Genomic DNA, 21967 nt, shown 5'->3' with positions numbered 1-21967 from the left:
CGAAAATCGACTAAAACATATGAATCTGTTTTCCCTAAAAAAGCGTAGACTCAGAGGGAATTGATGAAATCAAAAGTAACCAAATTTTCACATTGAATGAGAATCAGACAAGAAATAATAGTCTCAAACTGTCCGGAAATAGATTCAATTTGGAAGTGGGTAGAAACAATTTCGCTAGCCGTGTAGTCAATGAATGGAATAAACTTCCTACAGAGGCAGTGCAATGTAGTTCAGTTCGAAGCTTTAAGAATCATTTAGATAAACACCTAAGCAAGATGCTGTAATGATTACAATTTATTTTATATTATTTGTTTTTGTTTTGTTATCATTTATCTGTTTGATTCTCATTTATTATTAGTTATATGTCAATTTATCATTATTTACTATTTATCTGTTTGTTTATTATCTAACATACCTATGCATTTATTTATGCATCTTATTTGTTATTTACATTATTATAGTTTTTACTTTTTAATCTTTTTATTATTATGATTTTGTGTGATAGCAGGAGGTGGAATGGGTGGGTGGATGGGGGTGAGGTAGTATGTGTGAGCAAAATTTGACGCAGCCCGAAGGGATTTCTCCCCGTCCTCTCATTTTATGCAATGGGGGGACGGAGATGGGGGGTCGCCGATTTAATGAAGCGGCCTTGCTGTGGATGTGCTGTGTCTTGCGACACTGCTTCTGACCCAGGGCAGTGGACAAGGTGCAGGGATGACCCGTCATTCAGGAGGTGCTAAGATAAGAGGGAAGGTGGAGGGGTGTGGAGTGTATTCAGGGATGGAATGGGTGGGAATGATTTTATGCCTTTTTCTTTTTGGCTACCCCCCTTGTAAGTGGAAAAAAGCCTTGGTATATGTATGATGTATGTATGATTTTTTATCGCATCCCACCTAGATATGGACCAAAAGGTCTCCTGTCGGCATGCTCCGCGTTTGTAATCCTTTGTAATATATATATATATATATATATATATATATTATGTATATATATATATATTATGTATATATATATATATAGATATTCATATATATATAATATAATATGATATATATAATATTCATATATATATTCATATATAAAGAAATTTAGTGAATATCTAAACAAAAACTATATATGGAAAATGGAAGATGTAGACAAAGGTTTTATTCAAGGTATTACCGCATGTTATCAAGCCTTGGCAAACAAGAACAAGTGTGTTATTCCAAAAAGATTTCTCAATGCTTTAATTTGCCTAAGTAAAGACAAAAATATTATAATCACAAGTGCAGATAAAGGAGGAGGCATAATAGTGATGAACCAACAAGACTACAATAATAAAATGTTAGATTTACTCAGTGACAGTGAAACTTACGAGAAAAAACATAGTGGATACGCAAAAAATGAAGGCGAAAAATTCACAACAAAAGCGAGAAAAATATTAAAGAAATCAGAGAAAGGGAAAAAACTATTAAACCTACTTGAAGAAGCACCTTTATCACCAAGAATGCATGGGCTGCCTAAGATCCACAAAACAGGAATTCCTATGCGCCCCATTACTTCAGGAATCAATAGTGCACCTCATAAGTTAGCCAAATGTTTAGCTAAACCTTTATCCAATACTTTAGGAACTATTAGTGATGCACAACTACGAAATTATACGGATCTAATTAACAGATTAAAAGATTTAGATTTGAATAACAAGAAACTAGCTAGCTACGATGTCACCTCTTTATACACTCGAGTATCAATAAATGACGATCTAAAAGTTTTTGAACGGTTAGTAAATAATTTGAAAAATGAAGATGTAACCACCCCCAAAAAAGATTATCTCGAATTAATTTTTCTTTGTGTAAGATTTGGCGCTTTCACTTTTAATAATATTGAATACAGACAACATTCTGGCCACGCCATGGGTAGTCCCCTTTCTGCAGTGTTAGCAAATTTATACATGGAAATACTCGAAACAGAAGAATACATGACAATAATGGGTAGGAATAGTAAATGGTTTAGGTATGTTGATGACGTACTCGTAATTGTACTTAAGGATACAGACATTAACAACAAACTCAGGAGATTAAACAGTGTAAATGAAAATATACAATTTACTGCAGAAAATGAAAATAACGGAAAATTACCTTTCTTAAACACAATTATCCATAGAATAGATAAAAATGTGAAATTTTCAGTATACCGGAAACCCACCAATAAAGAAGACTACATACACTTCTATTCGGGACATAATGACAGAACTAAAACAGGTATTATAATAGGTTTCTTCCTCAGAGCATTTCGTATGTGCAGTAAAGAATTTCTAGATCTTGAATTACAACATATCACAGAGACTTTCATCAAATTCAAATATCCAAAAGGTCTCTTATATAGATTGAAAAAGAAAGCCAAAGAAACAATTAACAAAAGTAAAGATAAAAATAAAAATTATAATATGATGATGAAACCAGATATATTACAGTACTAAACTCTAATATCAATTCATACCTAGACACTTTTCTCCTAAAAGCGGGCATTAAAATAGCCAGGACATCAGGTAACAAAGTAGGACATTTGGTCACGCATAGCTACAATAATACCACTAACGAAAACAGCATCGTATATAAAATCCCGTGTAAAAGCTCTCTGTTAGGTTCACTGCTACAACACTTCAGTAAGTCACTTTTTCATCTGTAGGCCCCATGCCACTCTTGTAGTGTAATTTTTAGTCCAGTTCCATTAATCAGTTCGAAGGTGAATTAAACGTATTTTTTTTTCTCTTCTCTTCACTATCAGTTACACTTGGTTATTCAAGCTACACCAAGGGACTCCCACCTGGGGTCCTCTTACATCCACCAAGCCAAGTCTGCTCCGACGTCACGATTTAATTCATCCAATAACTTTGAACGTTGCAAATAAGTATCACCCTTTTAGGACGTGAATTACCTCCATGCACCAATAATTTTTCTCCTCCTCCATCCTTTTCTCCAATCAGAAAGACTGTTATACTGTCTCAAGCAATATTGTTTACGCAAGCAATTTGTCGCAAGCAGAACGAGCTCTGTGTTTACATTTTAGTCACATCAGCACCTTTGATCGCCGCTCTAACCCATATTTACAATACAAGACAGTAAGCTAGAATAAGCAACTCAACAATTTGCCGTCGGCCATTGTATCATAACAACTGAATAAAATTTACATATCGTTTCACCTAACCCTCGATCTACCAAAATGTCTACCTCTATCTACCGACCTCTTATACTATCCCTCTTCATATTTCGGTGAATCTGGTAGCGGACTTGATAAAAGGATAAATGAACATAAAAATGACGTAAAAGCCCAAATATCATCTAACTCCATAGTAATGCATGTGGATAAGCATGGCCACCTTCCAGACTGGAACAACACAACCATATTAAATAAAGGATCATCCAAGAAACTGAGGAAGACAATTGAGGCAGCGTACATTAACAATAATAACAACATTAACCATAGAGAAGGCTTTATATGTCTAGCAGAATCCACAAGCTTATTAATAATAAAAGAATACGCAAATAGAATAACAAGCTCTCCGAAGCGTCCCATAAGATGAACCGTCCATGTATAAAATCTCCTGCTATGTTTGAGTTGTTAGCTTTGTGATCAAGACCCTGCAGGTCGAAAAGTTAAAGAATGAAAATTCTCCCATTACTCCTCGTCTGCTTCCTCCATTTTCAGTCGTATATATGTATGTATACAGTATATATATATATATATATATATATATATATATATATATATATATATATATATATATATATGTTTGCGATGGTGCGGAATTAAAAGTGATATGTGGTTGGAAAAATATATTAATTGATCACTGGGAACCATTCAATGTGTATGTATATATATATATATATATATATATATATATATATATATATATATGTGTGTGTGTGTGTGTGTGTGTGTGTGCAACAGTGAATGGGCCCCAGTGAACAAATGTTAATTTTTAACAACCACAATACACTTAAATTCTAATCCATGAACATCGAGCAACTCGAGGAGGCCAACATACAGAAAGTGAAACGTGGTACAGCCAGGGACTCAAATCTGAGCTAGCACGTGACAAGTGTTAGTGACTTAACCGATTGCACCATGAAGATAGATAAGTTGAGCGCAACTTTTCTTATATATTTGCATGTTCGATTTACATACACGTACACAAAATTTTACGTTCAACCCATATCCACTATGATAGTACAACTGGTAAGTATACAAATGAGGGAAAGTGTTTGTACAACACTGAATGGGTCCCAATGAACAGATATACATTTTTATCAACTACAATACACTTTAATTCTAAGCCATCAACATCGAATGACTCGAGGAGGCGAACATTAGTTGTACCACGTTTCAATTTCTGCATGCTGGCCTCCTCGAGTAGCTCAATGTTGATGGATTAGAATTAAAGTCTATTGTGGTTAATATATATATATATATATATATATATACATATATATATATATGTATATATATATATATATCATATATATAATATATGTATATGTATATACACACACAAATATATACATATATATATTCATATCTATCTATCTATCTATCTATCTATCTATCTATATATATATATATACATATATATGTATACATATATATATATATATATGTTTCATTGAATACGACAGCATTCTGGAAGTTGTTGATTTTCTTTCTTGTGTTTTCTATTTTTCTAATTATATTCTTCCCTTGGATAGGGTGGGCATAAACCAATTCCTTATACTTCTCCATTTTACTACACGACGTTTCGTCTCTAATAAGACATCTTCTGGTATTTCTGTTTTAAAGATACAATATATGATACTACAAGTTTGAATTACATTGATTGTTGCACATTTACAATTTATATCAAGTCTTAGAATTACATTTAAGTTTTACATTTAAATTTGAATGAATAATAACACTAATAATAATAATAATATTAATAATAATAATGATAATAATAATATTAATAACTACTTCTTGCCTTAGGTGAAAAGGATGGCTGGCGGCTACATCGTGACCCTGGGTGACCTTCGCTTAGGAAGGTGTGAGGAGATTAGCGGATTACCCGTGATCTCTGGCCTTTTAAACGGTTCAGAGACCTGATGAGGAGAGGGTGTGTGTGGAGGGGGTGGGGGAGGAGGAGGAGGAGGAGGGAGAGGAAAGGGTGAAGCTGAGGGGGAGGGGGTGGTAGAGGCGAAATGTTGCAATTTATGGCTGTATAGGGGGATATTAGATATTAGATCGCATTGCAAATTGATGGAAGGGGCTTTTTCTCTGATGTATATAGATACTAAGAGCTGGAGTTTTCTTGAATTATAATGGTGTCCAATGATTTTAGTATTTTTAGATATTAAATCCCTTGTGATTACTATGTTGTGGCATTTCTTTAGGTGTTCTTTTATCGCCTATGTTTGCTGATGGTATGTTAATCTTCTGCCTAACGTGCATTATGTATGACCAATGTAACTCGCTGGAAGTGCAATGTCTTCCTCTGGACAAGTGAATTCATAAATTACATTGGTTCTTTGCAATGCCTCAGGTTTGAACATGTTATTTTTCATCACTAGTGAAGATGTTTTGGGATTCTTATAGTATATGATGACTTTTATTTCATCTTCCTTGTTTACGGGGTGGCAATTTTTCTTTATTATGTCTTTGACCGCTTTCTCATCTTTTTTGTATGCTTCTGTATAAGTATTGTGATAAAATATGTTTATTTGGTGTTTTGCTTTGGGTTTATTTTGAGTGTTGTCCTTGGAATAAAATCTATGAAGCATTTCATTTGTCATGTTGTCAAAATCAGTATCCAACTTAGTATCCCCTATCATGCTTTTCCGACACCTCATCTCAAACACATTCAAACTCCTCCTCTCCTCTTCTCTTATGTTCCACGTTTCGGCTCCATGCAGTGATGTTGACAGAATCACTCCTTCATACAATCTCCTTTTAGCATCCATTCCCAAATGTATTTCTCATTACATTTTAATACACCAAGGCATTTACTTGCTTCTCTCAATCTACATGCTATTTCAATCTCCATCCCTCCCTTTCCAGCCACATTCGCACCCAAGTATCTAAAAATATGCACTTCCTCTTGTCTCTCTCCCTTAATACACACTTCCAGTCTGCTGCCACATTATCCCGTTTTACATCTCATCACCTTACATTTACCCACATTTATCTTCAACTTCCTTCTTTTGCACACCTTCCTAAGCTGTCGCTAACTGTCATAACCCCTCCTCTGATGCTGCCACAAGCGCAGTGTCGTCAGCTTATCTCCTACTTTTCTTTAACTATCTCCAACCCCCGACCCATTACCCTTTGCGTTTACTTCAACGCACCACCTCCATCAATGTATAAATTGAATAGCCAAGGCGACATTACACACGCCTGGGTAAGTACCATTTTTACCTCAGACCACTCACTCTCATCATTTCAGGCTCCACTACTCTCGTAAAAACTTTTGACTGCTATTGAGTTTTCCTCCTATCCCATATATCTGCAATATCTCCCACAGTGCTTTCCCGGCTACTCTGTCATAAACATTTTCCAAGTCCATAAAGGCATAAAAACATCCTTACCTTTTACTATAGCTTTCTCACATATCTACCTTACTACAAAAATCTAATCCGCGCAACCTCTACCTGTCCTAAGCCCACACTGTTCCTCACCAATTACTCCCTCTTTTCCTCTCCTTTCAATGAAAAGACTCCTATAAGCCCTTCCAACTACACTCAACAAACTGATCCCTCTGAAACTATTACACTCACACTTGTCCCACTTGCCCTTGCAAAGCGGAACTATACAGGCACTCCTCCAGTCCTCCGGCACTCTACCCTATTTCAAACAAACATTAGATAACCTTATCAGTCCACCATCACTGTACCTCCCTTTTTTAAGACATTCCTCACGACAACCATCCTACCCAGGTGCCTTACATTTTCTCATCATCTTAACAACAGTTTTCACCTCATCTTTCATTATTTCTCATCCATTTTCCTCACTCATCACTCATTTTCTTAGCACTTCCCACTGGAACAACATTTCCCTCCCTATCCTCCTTTATATTTAGCAACTCTAAAATACTCTTCCCATCTTCCTCTTACTACTGTCTCTTCCAGTATCATCTCTCCATCTGCACCTTTTACCTTTTCTTCTCTACTTGATTCGCCTCTTCTTCCTCTCTTAATTTCTTTCCAAAGCATCTTTTTATTACTTTCAAAATTTTGTCATATTCTTATCCCATTTTACATCTGCATTCCACTTTGCCTCTTTTATCTTATGCTTTACTTCTCTTTTTTTTCTTTGTACCTCTCATATGATTCTCTCGTCCTAATTTGTAACCAATCAATGAATGCTTGCTTTTTTTCTACAACCATCTTTGCTTCCTCATCCCATCACTCACTACCCTTCCTTCTAATTCCTCCCATCCTCCTTGTTCCACACACCATCTTTAAAAACCTTGTGACTCCCTCCTTGAACCATCCCCATTCCTCCTCCACTCCTAATCCTACTCTATCCTTCACTCCCTCCCACTCCTCTCTCAGCGTCTTCTTGTACTCTTTCTCCTTTTCTTTCTCATTTGAGCAGTTTACTTTAAGTAACTCCCTACCTTGTGTCCTTTTCCTCTTTCTCCATCTATCCTCCACTCCCAACTTACTTTCCACCCAAAAGTGATCGGATATTCCCCCACTTTCTCTCCTCTTAGAATATGTACATCCAAAACTCTTCCTACTATTCTCCTGGTTACCAATATGTAGTCCTTTAACGCCCTATCTACCACCCTTCCATCCACCACCCTCTCCCATGTGTATTTATAATTGACTTTTTTCCTAAACACTGTATTTGCTATGATCAACTCCCTAGACACATCTCCACTATCAACTCTCCACTACGATTTTTTTTTCTTGGAGATCGACACTTCCCAACCACTCCGTCTATTGGTTCATGGTGAACGAAAACTATTGGGTATCTTTTCTTCCTCTCTGAATAATTGCTTGCGTCTGAGATCCACGACGATCCCAAAAGAGTTGGGATCATCAACTTTGAGATTAGGAGGCTGAAGATGCACGGCGATGAGGGGCCCTTGAACCTCCCAGATGATTAAGAACAAGTGAGCCGCAGTCAGCAGACCCCCAGGACAGATATAGAGTTCAGTGCATGCTGTCAAAACCGGGCAAGACAACAGGAGCCCACGGAAGCCGAGGAGAGCAGCCACAGCCGATAAGTGATGTGAGTGATGGACAGCCGAACGAAGCAATAACAACCGGAAAGGAACAGCCAGAGTGTCTGAAGGATTTGGCACAGAGGAGCTCCACACTCCTGACTTAGGGAGAGACTGTTTCGTTATGTCGTCTCTTGTCCCAGTTCTTAGACGTGTTCAGCACTGGAGCCATGGATGTCGGCCCTACGTCGTTGGTGTTTCGCACAATCACTAACAACAGCCCGCCGATCAAACATCTGCCCAGGAGAGCTCCTACAGCGAAATGAGCGATGGAACAATTTTGTCTGTGATAGAAGAAATCTCTGTTCATAGAAAAATTAAACTTTATTATGCAGAGACTGCCCCTCCGTTATGCTGTTCCCCAACTCTTGTTATTGTTCTGTACCACTTCTCTGAATATTCATTTTTCATTTTGCCGAACCCTGTGGTGGGGGACAAGAATACTGCCACCAAGTCTTCCCACTTGAGTCGTACAAGATGACCAAATCGGGACGGCGATAGGACTAGGCATCCCTCTCCCTGTAGCCCCAAAGGGGACATTCTCCCCCCAAAAAGCAAAGGCATAGGAGGGTCTGGGAATTTTCCAACCAAGAATCCTAATGTTTGGGTCTTTTAATATGCGTGGATGTGGTATAGAGGAGAGTAAAAGGAAAGGTAGGCAGTATGCTTGTGAGAAGAAAGATGGATGTGTTGGCATTGAGTGAAACAAAGTTGAAAGGGAGGGGAGAGTTTGAGTTTGAGAGTGCAGTTGGGAGGGTCTCAGGAGTGAAGAGAGGGCGAGGGAGTAAGGGGTAGCTATACTAGTAAATGGAAAGATGGGTAAGCGTATGGTGGAGTGGAAGGAGATTTCTTCAAAGTTAATGTGGATGAAGGTGAAACTGGGAAGGGAGATGTGGGTCTTTGTATGTGCATATGGGCCTGGTAGTGAGAAGAGTGTAGAGGAAAGGGATGTTTTTCGGATAGATTTAAATGAGTGCATAGAGGGATTAGGGAGAAATGTCAATGTAGTGGTATTGGAAGACCTTAATGTTAGGGTAGGAAATAGACCAATAGACGTAGTGTTTGGGAAGTGTTGAGTTCCAGGAAAACAAAATCGTGGTGGAGAGTTGATGGTAGAGAGGTGTCTAGAGAGTTGATCAGAGCAAATACAGTGTTTCGGAAGAAAGTCAAGCATAAGTACACATGGGAGAGGTGGTGTATGAAAGGGTGGTAGATAGGGCATGTTCTAAGGGGGTGGGGTGGGGGAACATAAAATATTTTTTTGGTGGAAGGTAAGTTGAGACTACAGGATAGATGGAGAAAGAGGAAAATGAGTGGAGGAGGAATGGGGATGGTTCAAAGAGGGAGTCACAAGGTGTGCAAATATGGTGTGTGGAACAAGGAGGATGGGAGGAAATAGAAAGAAAGGTAGTGAGTGGTGGGATGAGGAAGCAAAGAAGGTTGTAGAAGAAAAGAAGAGAGGTTTCACAGATTGGTTACTAAATAGGACGAGAGAATCATATGAGAGGTACAAGGAAAAGAAAAGAGAAGTAAAGCATAGATAGATAGATAGATAGATAGATAGATAGATAGATAGACTTTATTTGGCAATGAATTAATGTACATGAAGTGCAAATAATGACAAGAACACATAGTTCGAAATAATAAATGCAAATTGCCGAGGATAACACAAAAAGCATGTACGCTTATTTCCATTGTGGTCCTCATCGGGTTATTATTCTACACTAAGTCACACGGACAACATACGTAGGGGGTTGAGGGGACCAGAGACACTCATGAGTAATACCAGTCAGTACACATATGACACATAAACATTGTTATAGTTTTGCTAATATTACTGAAATGTTTGTACACATAGGAACATCGAGTCCAAAAATTTGAGCACCATCCAAAAGGAACATTGCGTTAAGCAAAGGAACAACAAAATAATGTTAAACTGTAACAAAACAGTATGAGTGAGTACTATATCGGAGTAGTACCATTAATAATATACTGCATTTTTCTACATCTGTATCAACATGTATGAGTGAGTACTATATCAGAGTAGGACCATTAATGATATACTACAATATTCTACATCTGTAACAACATGTAGTTATAGTGAATCCTACACTGCAGCTAGGGTCACCTATTAATTAAATCTAACATTTAACCTGAATCTCAGGACGGAGTGGGCAATTACTATGAGCACCAGGGAGTAGTACATTATAACCTGAAGCACCAGAGGTAGGGTACAGGGGACCAGTACTCGAATGAGTAAAACAACAAGGAGAATGAGGAAAAAGGTCAGATCATAACTGTTCTCGGACCATACCTGAGACATATACCATATTATGAGTGGCAAAACAAAGGTGGAAACCAAATTGTAAACATCAATCATTGTTATGCTGAACTAAACTTCTGAAGAACAAAAAAAGGGGAGAGGGGAGGTCAGAATAGTTATGAGTGAACGCAGATATGGATGGTATTACTCATAGAATCAGGTATCCCTCACTAAGCTAGTAGTACACAAAATCAAGGCTGTTCTCTGTCCATAGCTGAGACATATAGTAACCCTTGACTTTTTTCTTGAAGGTAACCTTGCTATTTGTCTTCTTAATGGACACAGGTAGTGAGTTCCATAGTTGAGTACCTGTGAAGTGAAAACTGTTTTTGGTGAAGGGACCTGCATGAGGTACAATAAGAGACTCTTGACTATTCTGGGTTCGGTTCTCAGCCGATAATGTAAAATTACAGCTCACATATGAGGGAGCAGAATTATGAATGACATTGTAAACCTGGTTTAGTTTCAGCTGCTGGACACGATATTTTATAGGTAACATTCCTACCTTGCTAAATTCTTCAATACCAATATGACTACGTTGAGGTAGGTTTAGTATGAATCTAATTATCTTATTCTGTGTAACCTGTAGCCGGGACTGGTTTTTTCTGCTCAGACTACTGTACCAAGAGCTACAAGCATAATCAAAGTGATGTTGTAACAAGGCTGAGACCAGAAGCTTCTTTGTTTCCAGATCAAAATTTCTGGCTTTTCTGTACAAAAATTTGACTTTATGTGAACACTTGGAAACAATCTTATCTGTTATAGCATTCCCTGAGAGGGACTGATCTAAGGGTATTCCAAGATAGGTTACCTCTTGTTTTGACTCCAAGACATTAACCCCACATCTGACCTGTACATCGCTACGTTTCCTGAGGTTGGGTTTGGATGCGAAGACAATACTTTCCGTTTTACCGAGGTGTAAGGACAGCCTATTATCTATGAGCCAGTCCTGGACCGATGACAGTTCGACACTCATTCCTGTTTTATCAGATCGTGAAGGTATATTAAGCTGGTGTCTGTTGAGTAGTTCGTTCTAAAACCAGATTGCATACCGTATAGTAGATTACGTTCCCTGAGAGGCCTGTAGTTACCTGCCTCAGTTTTTGCGTTTTTCTTGTAAAGAGGTGTTACCCGAGCCCTTTTCATGTCGCTTGGGATAAATTCTGAACCAATAGACAAATTTATTATGTGGGTTATTGGGGGAGTAATAACAAACCTCGCAGGAATGTCATCTAACCCTGTAGCCTTATTGGCACTTATGCTAGCCAGTAATTTAAACACTTCTTTTTGAGTGGTCTTATGCAGTTTGAAACACTTTGAGGACTTGTCCTTATAATACTCCTGAACGTACCTCAGCCCAAACTTCCCAGAACCTGTAGGGAGGGGTTTAACTAGTTTTGTGGCAATGGTTGTGAAAAAGGTGTTGAATTGATAGGGCTATGGTGTTCCTATCAGAGTTGAGCTCGCCGTTTATCATGAGTCCTATCCTGTCTACTTTGTTACTAGGCTTTGTGTGAACTTCTAGGGTCTTCAGTGTTTGCCAAAGCTTCCTTGGATCGTGTTTGTTCTGGTGCAACATCTTAGTACAATAATCAGCTTTGGCTTTATCCTTCCAATAATTCACCTGATTCCTATAGTACAGAAAGCCATTATAGTCCTCCTGATTTCCACTTTTCCTAAATCTGGCAATAAATCTGTCTCTATCTCTAATTAAACCCAGTATTTCGTTAGTCATCCATGGCTCCGTCCTCTGTTTTATTCGTATCTCTTTGAGAGGCGCTACTCTATCTATAATAGTAAGAAATGTGTACTTAGAATTAGACCAAGCCTTATAAACATCGGTACAATTTAGAACTGGGGACCAGTCTGTCCTACCCAGTTCATCTACAAAATGTTCTCGTGAGTAATGCTTCATGGAACGAAGCTTCACTGTGTTGTGCTTGTTGAAAATCGTCTTCCTAGCTTTCCTAGTACAATATATGAGCTTGTGGTCACTAAGACCATAATCACAAACACCAGATTGCGTTATCTTGTTACGATCGGAGACCAGGATAAGATCTATGATGGACCTGGATGTGCCTGTTATTCTAGTGGGCTCGTCAATCAGTTGTGTCAGGCCATGAGATATTAGCAAGTTTCTCATTGCCTTAATAAGGTTATTATTTGTACTTGCCAGATTCGTATTGAAATCACCTAGGATAATAATTTCTTGGTCATGCATATTGACCCGATTGAAACAGGTAGATTCTAATGCGCTATAGAAGGACATCTGTTTTGGTGAGAAAGGAGGAAAAGAGAAGAGTATATGTGAAATGGGGTATAAGTATGACATAAAATATTGAAAGAAATAAAAAGATGTTTTGGAAAGAAAATAAGAGAGGAAGAGGAGACGAAAAAGTAGAGAAGAAAAGGTAAAATGTGCAGATGGAGGGATGATAATTGAAGAGACGGCAGTAGGAGGAAGATGGACAGAATATTTTAGGGAGTTCCTAAATGTTTGGAGGATAGAGAGGGAAATTTAGTTGCAGTGGGTAACTAAAAAATGACAGGGATGAATGAGAAAAATTGAGAAATAAGGAAAGATGAGGTGAAGGCAATTGTTAAGATGATGAGAAAAAGGTTAGGCACCTGTGTTGGATGGGTGTCATGCAAAATGAAAAAAAAAAAGAAAAAAAAAAAGAAAAAAAAAAGAGGTGCAGTGATGGTGGACTAGCTGGTAAGGTCATTTAATGTATGTTTAAAAGGGAGTAGAGTGCCAAATGACTGGAGGAGTGCCTGTATATTTCCACTTTGCAAGGGAAAGGGGGACAAGTGTGAGTGTAGTAGTTTCAGAGGGATCAGCTTGTTGAGTGTAGTTGGGAAGGCATATGGGAGGGTTTCGATTGAGAGGAATAGGAGAGGAACAAAGGGAGCAATTGGTGAGGAACAGTGTGGGTTTAAGACCGGTAGGAATTGCGTGGATCGGAATTTTGTGGTAGGACGGATATGTAAGAAAGCTTCAGGAAAATGTAAGGATGTTATTTTGGGCCTTTATAGATTTGGAAAAGGCTTATGACAGGGTAGACAGGAAGGCACTGTGGGAGGTATTGCAGATATATGGGATAGGAGGAAAGCTGTTAAGAGCAGTCAAGATTTTTTACGAAAGTAGTAGAGCTTGTGTTAGAATCAGAAATGGAAAGAGTGAGTGGTTTGAGGAGTAGATGGGACTTCGTCAGGAATGTGTTATATCGCCTTGGCTGTTCAATTTTTACATGGATGGGTTGGTGCGAGAGGTAAATGCAAGGGTTATGGGTCAGGGATTGGAGATTATTAAAGGAAATAAAATGGAGAAAAGTGGGAGATAAGCCAGTTGTTGTTTAATGACGACACTGAGCTTGAAGCAGGATCAGGGAAGGATTGAGGAAATAAGTGACAGAGTTTGGGAAGGTGTGGAAAGGAAAGAAGTTGAAGATAAATGTGGGTAAATGTAAGGCGGTGAGATGTACAAAGGAAGAAAGTGGCAGCAGACTAGAAGTGAGCATTAATGGAGAGAGGCTGAAGGAAGTGGATAGTTTTAGATACTTGGGTGCGAATGAAATGGGGAAAGGGAGCAGTGGAGGTGAAAGTAGAATGTAGATTGAGAAAAGGAAGTAAATGCCTTGGGGGATTAAAAGTGTAATGAAAAATAGACATTTGGGAATGGATGCTAAGAGGAGATTTTATGAAGGAGTGATTGTGCCGACAGCACTGTATGGGGCAGAAACGTAAAACATAACAGAGGAAGAGAGGAGGAGTTTAAATGTGTTTGAGATGAGGTGCCTGAGAAGTATGATGGGGGTTATTAGGCTGGATGATATTAAAAGACGTACAAGGAAACGTGGAAGACGAGAAGGAGTACGTGTGAGATGTAGAAGGCGAGGCGTTAGAGTACCGGTACCATCAGTAGTGTGTGGAAATGTACAAAGTATACGGAACAAAATTGATGAACTTTATGCACTCACAAAGTAGACACATGAATACCGTGAATCATCCTTAATTTATTTAACTGAGACGTGGCTACAACATGATAAAGACCCAGACTCTGCTTATATCCTAGATGGTTTCACATTAAAACGGGGAGATAGGTCAAAAGACTCTGGAAACCAAGCTGGTGGTGTCTGTGCGTATGTAAACAACAGGTGGTGTACAGATATCAATGTGTATGAGCGGTTTTGTGATGAAAATATTGAATACTTAACTCTTGCACTAAAGCCTTTCTACCTACCACGTGAGTTCACTAAAGTATTTGCTATAGTTATATTTATACCACCAAGTGTAACCGATAACGGTTGTGGTTACATAAGATGGACTTAATGCGGGCGAGATAAACTTCAAAACCGGAGTTTCTTCTATTTATTCATAACAACAGATGTATATATGGGCAATATACAATAAGTGACAGGCCTTGACCTAAGGCACAACTGGCTGGCAGTCTCTCGGCCTGCCTAGTTCTGGCTGGTAGGCTCTTGACCTGTCCAGCTCTGGCCGGTAGGCTCTTGACCTACCCAGCTCTGGCGTTTGTGACATAGGTGTCGTAGGTTAATAGAGGGAGTTAGTGGTTTGTTGTAAGTAAAGGCGTTAGTCTCGCTATTCTATACAATGGGGTCAGTTTTTATATGAGGGTTGGTCGTATAGTTGGTGGGTGTTGTTAGGTATGTTATAATGTTAGCTTATGAGTAATTTAATAAAGGGTTTTTAATGGGTTAGTCTGGTGGCATTTGGCGTGTTCGTGGTGATATCCTGTTTTGTCTGAATTCTGCTGCGTTAGATGTATGTGTTCTGGGAAAGCAAGGTAAGCTATGTTGCAAGCATGTGGATCACGTGCGTGGTAGGTGATGGTTAGTAATGGTTACACCATGTGCCGATGTGAAGTTAGCCGAGAACATTTTGTATGCGTCTGTAGGTAAGGTCGAAAACGAAAATCCTGATGCTGTCAAAATTATTACGGGTGATTTTAATGATTGTCATTTTGGCAAGTGTGTTCCTCAGTACCAATAATATATAAACTTTCCAAACAGGAAGAATAAATCATTAGATCTCTTCCTCTGTAATAAAAGAGATAGTTACGTAGCCAAAAAATCAAAACCATTAGACATATCCGATCATGACATGTCTTCTCACTACCATATATAGACAACAATTGAAACGAAGTAAACCAACGGAAAAACTATTATATACTTGGAATAAAGATGTAAATGAGACCTTACTGGGTTGTATGGAGTGTACAGATTTTGATGTATTATTTGACAGTGATGCCTCTATTGATGTTAATGTCGATGTGTTGAACTCGTACTTGAATTTTTGCATTGCCATAATTGTACCCCCAAAAATGGTCAAATGCTTCCCAAACAATAAACCATGGGTAACGAAAGAACTAAAGGATTTACTAGATAAGAAAAAGCACATTCTTCGTGTTAATGATAAAAATCAGTTAAAAGAGGTTGAAAAAGAAATTTCTTTATGCAAAAATAGGTATAAAATCAAGGTGGAATACTTGTTTAAGGGTGACACAAAATCAGTTTGGAATGCTGTTAGACAAATGATAGGAATGAAGAAAAACAAGGTCTATTATGGAGTAAAAAGTGTAACAGACTTTTGTAATGATCTTAATGTTTTCTATGCAAGGTTTGATAAATATGACTTCTCTGCTGAACGATCACACATCACAAATTTTCATCGTAACAGGAGAGACTCGCGCATTGTTGTCACGACTGATGAGGTACTTAAAGCTTTACAATCTATTAAGATTGGTAAGGCTCTCCTCTTTCCTTCCTTTATCTTATGCTTGACTTCTCTTCTCTTTACTTAGTACCTCTCATACGATTCCCTCGTCCTAATTTGTAGCCAATCTATGAATGCCTGTTTCTTCTCTTCTACACCTTTCTTTGCTTTCTCATCCCACCACTCACTACCCTTCCTTCTATTTCCTCCTGCCCTCCATGTTCCACACGCCATCTTTGCACACCTTATGACTCCCTCCTTGAACCATCCCCATTCCTCCTCCCCTCCTAGTTCTATTCTATCCTTCACTCCCCCCCCACTCCTCTCTCAGCTTCCTCTTATACTCATTCTCTTTTTTTATCATTTAAGCAGTTCACTCTAAGTACCTCCCTACCTTCTGCCCTTTTCCTCTTTCTCCACCTGTTCTCCACTCTCAATTTACCTTCCACCAGAAAATGATCTGATATTCCCCCACTCTCTCCCCCTAGAACATATACATCCTTAACTCTTCCTACCATACTCCTGGTCACCACTATATAGCCCATTAACGCTCTACCTTCCACCTTTCCATCCACCACCCTCTCCCATGTGTACTTATGTTTGACTTTCTTCCTAAACGCTGTATTTGCTACCATCAACTCTCCTTCAACACACATCTCCACCATAAATTTTCCGCTACGATTTTTACCTGGATCTCCATACTTCCCAATCACTCCGTCTATTGGTTCATTTCCTACACTAGCATTAAGGTCTCCCAATACAAGTACATCGACATTTCTCCCTAATCCCTCTATGGACTCAATCATATCTACCCAAAAAGCCTCCCTTTCCTCTACGCTCTTCTCACTACCAGGTCCATACGCACTTTCAAAAACCCACATCTCCTTTCCCAGCTTCACCTTCATCCACATCAGCCTCGATGAAACCTCCTTCCACTCCACTACCCGCTTACTTATCTCTTCACTTACTAGTATAGCCACCCCTTCTCTCCCTCGTCCCCTCTTCACTCCTGAGTACCTCCCAGCTACACTCCCAAACTCACAGTTGCCCTTTCCTTTCATTTTAGTTTCACTTAAAGCCAGTACATCCATCTTTCTTCTCACAAACATACTGCCTATCTCTTCCCTTTTACTGTCATCTGTACAACATCCACGCACATTAAAAGACCCAAACTTAGGGTACTGGTTGAAAAGCTCCCAGACCCTCTTATACCTTAACTTTCTTTTTTAGGAATGTCCCCTTTTGGGGCTACAGGTTGTAGGACTCCTAATCCCATCCCTCGTCCCTTTTTTGTCGCCTTTTACGACTCAAGAGGAAATACTTGGTGGCAGTATTCTTTTGCCCCCACCACAGGGTAGGTAGGCGAAAAAAAGGAAATGAATATTCAGAGAAATGGTACACGACAGTAACAAGGGGTTGGGGGACAGCATAACGGAGGGACAGTCGTAGTATAAAGGTGTCATCGTTTCTCTATGTACAGAGTTTCCTCTATCACAGACAAAATGATGTGTGGATCTGGTCCGTAGGGGCGCCCCACATAGACCCTAAAGTATGAACTGCATGCTACTTTGCCACAATAACATGCAGCCAATATCCCAGACGGGGTATTGGCTGCATGTTATTGTGCAGTCCTTTTGTAAGATCGTACAAGGGTCAGTTACTAGCGTCTTGGCTTCGTGATTATGCACGGACAGGTCAGGGTTTGAATCCCTTGGCGAAGCTTCTAAAAATTGATATATATATATATATATATATATATATATATGTATATATATACATATATATATATGTATATATATATATATATATGTATATTTCTAAACAGAAATGTAGTAGCACATTTGTAAATTACACACAGGAACCCACAGTCGGAGAAAGAATAAACTGGTTGGCTAGGGCCAACCATTCTAAAACTTCCGTCCCCTCAAGTTTTCACCGCTCCTTTAAGGACATTTTAAAAATTCCATTTAATAATACCATCAGTTCTTCTACTAAATTGTTTCCTCATGAACGTCTCACTATTGCCTATCACTATCCTAACACCGTGCGTAAGCAAATTGTGAACGTTCAACAAAAACCGAAGGAAGTTGAGTCACCTGGTGTTTATTGTTTGCCCTGCAAAGATTGTGATTTGGTTTACTTGGGTCAAACCGGGAGAGACCTGAACACTAGATTGGCAGAACATAAAAGGTCAATTAGGTATGGGCAAGAAAATTCGGCTGTTTTCCTTCATGTCAAAAATAAGAATCATTCTTTCGACTGGGGTAAGGCCAGATTAGTATTCAAGTCCCACTGCGGTTTCAGGAGAAAAATAGTCGAATCAGCATTAATTGAGGAATGCCCTAATATTAATATTTCTAAAGGGCAGTGGACACCTGACATAATCTCACGCGCAGCAGTTGCCAAGTTGGTGCGGACACTACATCCTCCCCTCTCCTCACCTCCTCCCTCCCCCGCCACCCCAGTTTGCCCCGCGCCTGAGTGAGGTCAACTGTCCACATCTCTTCTTACTGTAGTTTATAAGTCCCCTCTGTTCTCTATCTTATGTACTTTCCTGAAGAGGGCTACAGTTGATAGCCGAAATATAGGATTTTTCTTTATTCGAAGTTTATTCTTTCTCCGACTGTGGGTTCCTGTGTGTAATATATGTATATGTATATGCATATATATGTATATATGTATATATATATACATATATATGTATATATGTATATATATATACATATATATATACACATACATATATATATATATATATATACATATATATATATATATACATATATATATATATATGACGACATTTTGACAGGTTGTGAGAGAGGCAGAGGGAAAAACACACAAATAGAACGAAAGTTTATTCTTTAACTAGTTTCGCACTATGGTGCTCCTTCAGAAAGAATGTTACATTACAGAAAATACTGGCAATAAATACAGAAAATGTGTGGGTAAAGAACTAGGATAGGTCAATAGGTCAATGGGTCTGAGTTCAAGGAGGCTCTAACTCTTGCGTGTTGGTCGTACTGACACTCCGTGGGATGCTTCTGGTGATTATTTGCCCCGTTTTCTTCCATTCTTTTGCTCCGTGCCGTGCTGTTGTCTTCGATAATTTGATGTCACCTACTCTATTGTTCGTACATTTATTGGTGGCTATGTACAGAGCTTCTATGATTTTTCTTTGCCTTTTGCTGAGATTATTATGTAGAATACTCGCTTGATCGCATTTAGGTAGAAGTCCTCCTTCGACTATGTGGTTCACGAGTGCGTTGGTGTTGCGGTGGTATTGGACATCGGCTTTGTGTTCTTTTAATCTTGTGATTAATCCCCTGTATGTTTGTCCTATATATGCACTGTCACACCCTGAACATGGAATTTTATAAACTAAATTTTCTTACCTGCGTCACAAGAGATGTGGATGTCCGTATGCCTCAGTTCTTTACTGAGTGCGCAGGCCAAGTCTGAGGTGGGGACTACCATGTACATTGTATTGTTCTTGCTTTTGTTTTTGCCATTATTTCTCTCCCTTATGGCTCTGGCTTTCTTCAAGGTTGCGGAGAGAAGACCAGCGGGAAAGCTTTACGAAGTCTTGGTTATATGTTGCAATTCGTCATTGAGGAATATAGGGCTGCATATCCTGAGTGCTCGAAGGTAAAATCCCATGGCTACACCAGTCTTGGCCTTTTTGTCGTGAGCACTAAAATAATGAATGTAATCGTCTTTGTGGGTGGGTTTTCCCTGATGATGACGGTATCCAGGAATGGTAGGGATCCGTTAACCTCGTGCTCTACAGTCAGCTGAATTTTAGAGTGTACTTGGTTGAGACGTGATAAGATATCACTAATGTTGGTGTTTTTGTGGAGGACGAGATCGTATCTGTACCACTTGCTGTCGTTTGGGATGATGTTCATGTATTCTTCTTTTATCCAGTGTCTCTAAGAAGAGGCATGCGGGTACTGCTCTTACATGGAACTCCATGGGCAAGCCTTCATGTTGGTGAAATGTTTTGCAGTCGAAAAAATCCGAGGCACATTTGAAGCACATCTCAATTAGTTTTATGTAGTCCTTCTTGTTGATAGGAAGGTCGTCTCCGTTGATGTGAGGCAAGACTTTCTTTATAGCAGAGATAGCGTTTTGAATTAAGACATTCGTATAGAGACTTTGTACATCGAAGCTTGCAAGTATTTTGTCTTTGAAGTCTATTGATTGTAATTTGTTGATTAAGTCGGACGAGTTATTAAGTTGTACCCCACTGATTTTTCCGAGGGATGAAGACAAGGGCTTTGCAAGACGTTTGGCCAGTCTATGTGGGGCGCTGCCAATACCAGAGGTGATGGGTGTGAGGGGAATCTCGGGTTTGTGAGTCTTGGGAAGACCCTTCATTGTTGGTATTCTCGGGTTCTCCTCAAGAAGGTGTAGTAAGCGTTTTCCTCTCTCTGTTTTCTTTTGTATCTTCCTCACTTCTTTGTTGAATTTAATGGCCTCATCCTTTGCTTGTTGTTCAGAAGTTGTAGGTATATGTGTCTGAGAGAAGAGCTTCCATTTTACTGTTGTAGTCTGACTTGTCCATGATAACGATACCGCCACCTTCATCTGCTTTAGTGACGCCAATATTCTGGTTATTACGTAGTTCTTCAAGTGCTATCCGGAACCTTCTCGGGATGGCAGGAGGGTTAGACTTGGAGGTTAAGGTGCAGCATAAAAGGACTCCTTGTTTGAAACCGATGTCTATATCATCCTCCTTCCAGTTGTAGTTCTTCATAATGTAGTCGGAGAGTTTCTTGTCATTGCTGTTGGTGCTGAACTTCAGGCCATAGGAAAGAGCTTGAGCCTGGGAAGGGGTGAGGGTGTAAGAATACAGGCTGTTTAAAAGATGTTGGTTTCCCATGTCATTCCATTTGCTTGTGATACACAATCGTGAGAGTTTTTTCAGAGTTTTTTGTTGTTGTTGGTTTGCTCTAGAAAGTCTTTCCAGAAATTTTGACAGGATTGACTGTTGTATTGAAGTCCTTGGCTTCTTCTTCAGGGTACATGGTCACAGTCCGTGTTAACAGTCATACAGAGTTCTTCACTCCATTCCGAATTAAAATAAAAAATATTTCCTTTATTCATACAAATACTCCCTTTTCCCAACATTACCCTTTTCCTTTGTATATTTCTGTTTAACTTACTCTAATTTGTGTCATCCCTGCACAACATTCCTGTTCTTTCCCAGCACTTGTAATAGAGGCCCTTCTACCACTTTAGTCCTTTTTCCTTCTAGAAAATTCTACAAGTTCTCTACCCGAGTCTCCTTTATTCCATCTTTGTGCATCGTCACACGGCCTCTTCCATCCATCCATCAATTTTCTTTTCCAGTTTCATCACCCTGGAGACACTTTGCCCGAAGGCCTTTTACTCTGAAAATTTCTGAAACCTTTTTTCTTACGCCCTTACCGGTATGTCTTTTCTACACTCACCCAAATATCTTACCTCTATTTTTTCTCGTACATTTCCTTGTCTTCTGTGCATACATATATAAATGCATATAAACACACATACATATGTACATTCATACATACACATATGTGCACATACATATATACATGTTTACATACATGCATACACATAAATATACATGCATACATACATACATGTGTACATGCATGCATACTGTACATATAAATATACAT

General features: G+C 38.9%; 1 protein-coding gene across 1 annotated transcript; it reads right to left on the bottom strand.

Moving 5' to 3' along the window:
• Window positions 1-20135: 20135 nt before the first annotated feature.
• Window positions 20136-20678, bottom strand: LOC143039731 (uncharacterized). Its single transcript, XM_076209973.1, has one exon. The coding sequence runs from the start codon at window positions 20676-20678 to the stop codon at window positions 20136-20138; it is 543 nt and encodes a 180-aa protein (XP_076066088.1).
• Between the last annotated feature and the right edge of the window lie 1289 nt (window positions 20679-21967).

The sequence above is a fragment of the Oratosquilla oratoria genome, chromosome 27 (genome assembly GCF_046742065.1).
Source record: "Oratosquilla oratoria isolate Oo_2021 chromosome 27, ASM4674206v1, whole genome shotgun sequence".
Lineage (NCBI taxonomy): Eukaryota > Metazoa > Arthropoda > Malacostraca > Stomatopoda > Squillidae > Oratosquilla > Oratosquilla oratoria.
This window is presented reverse-complemented; position numbering and strand designations above follow the sequence as displayed.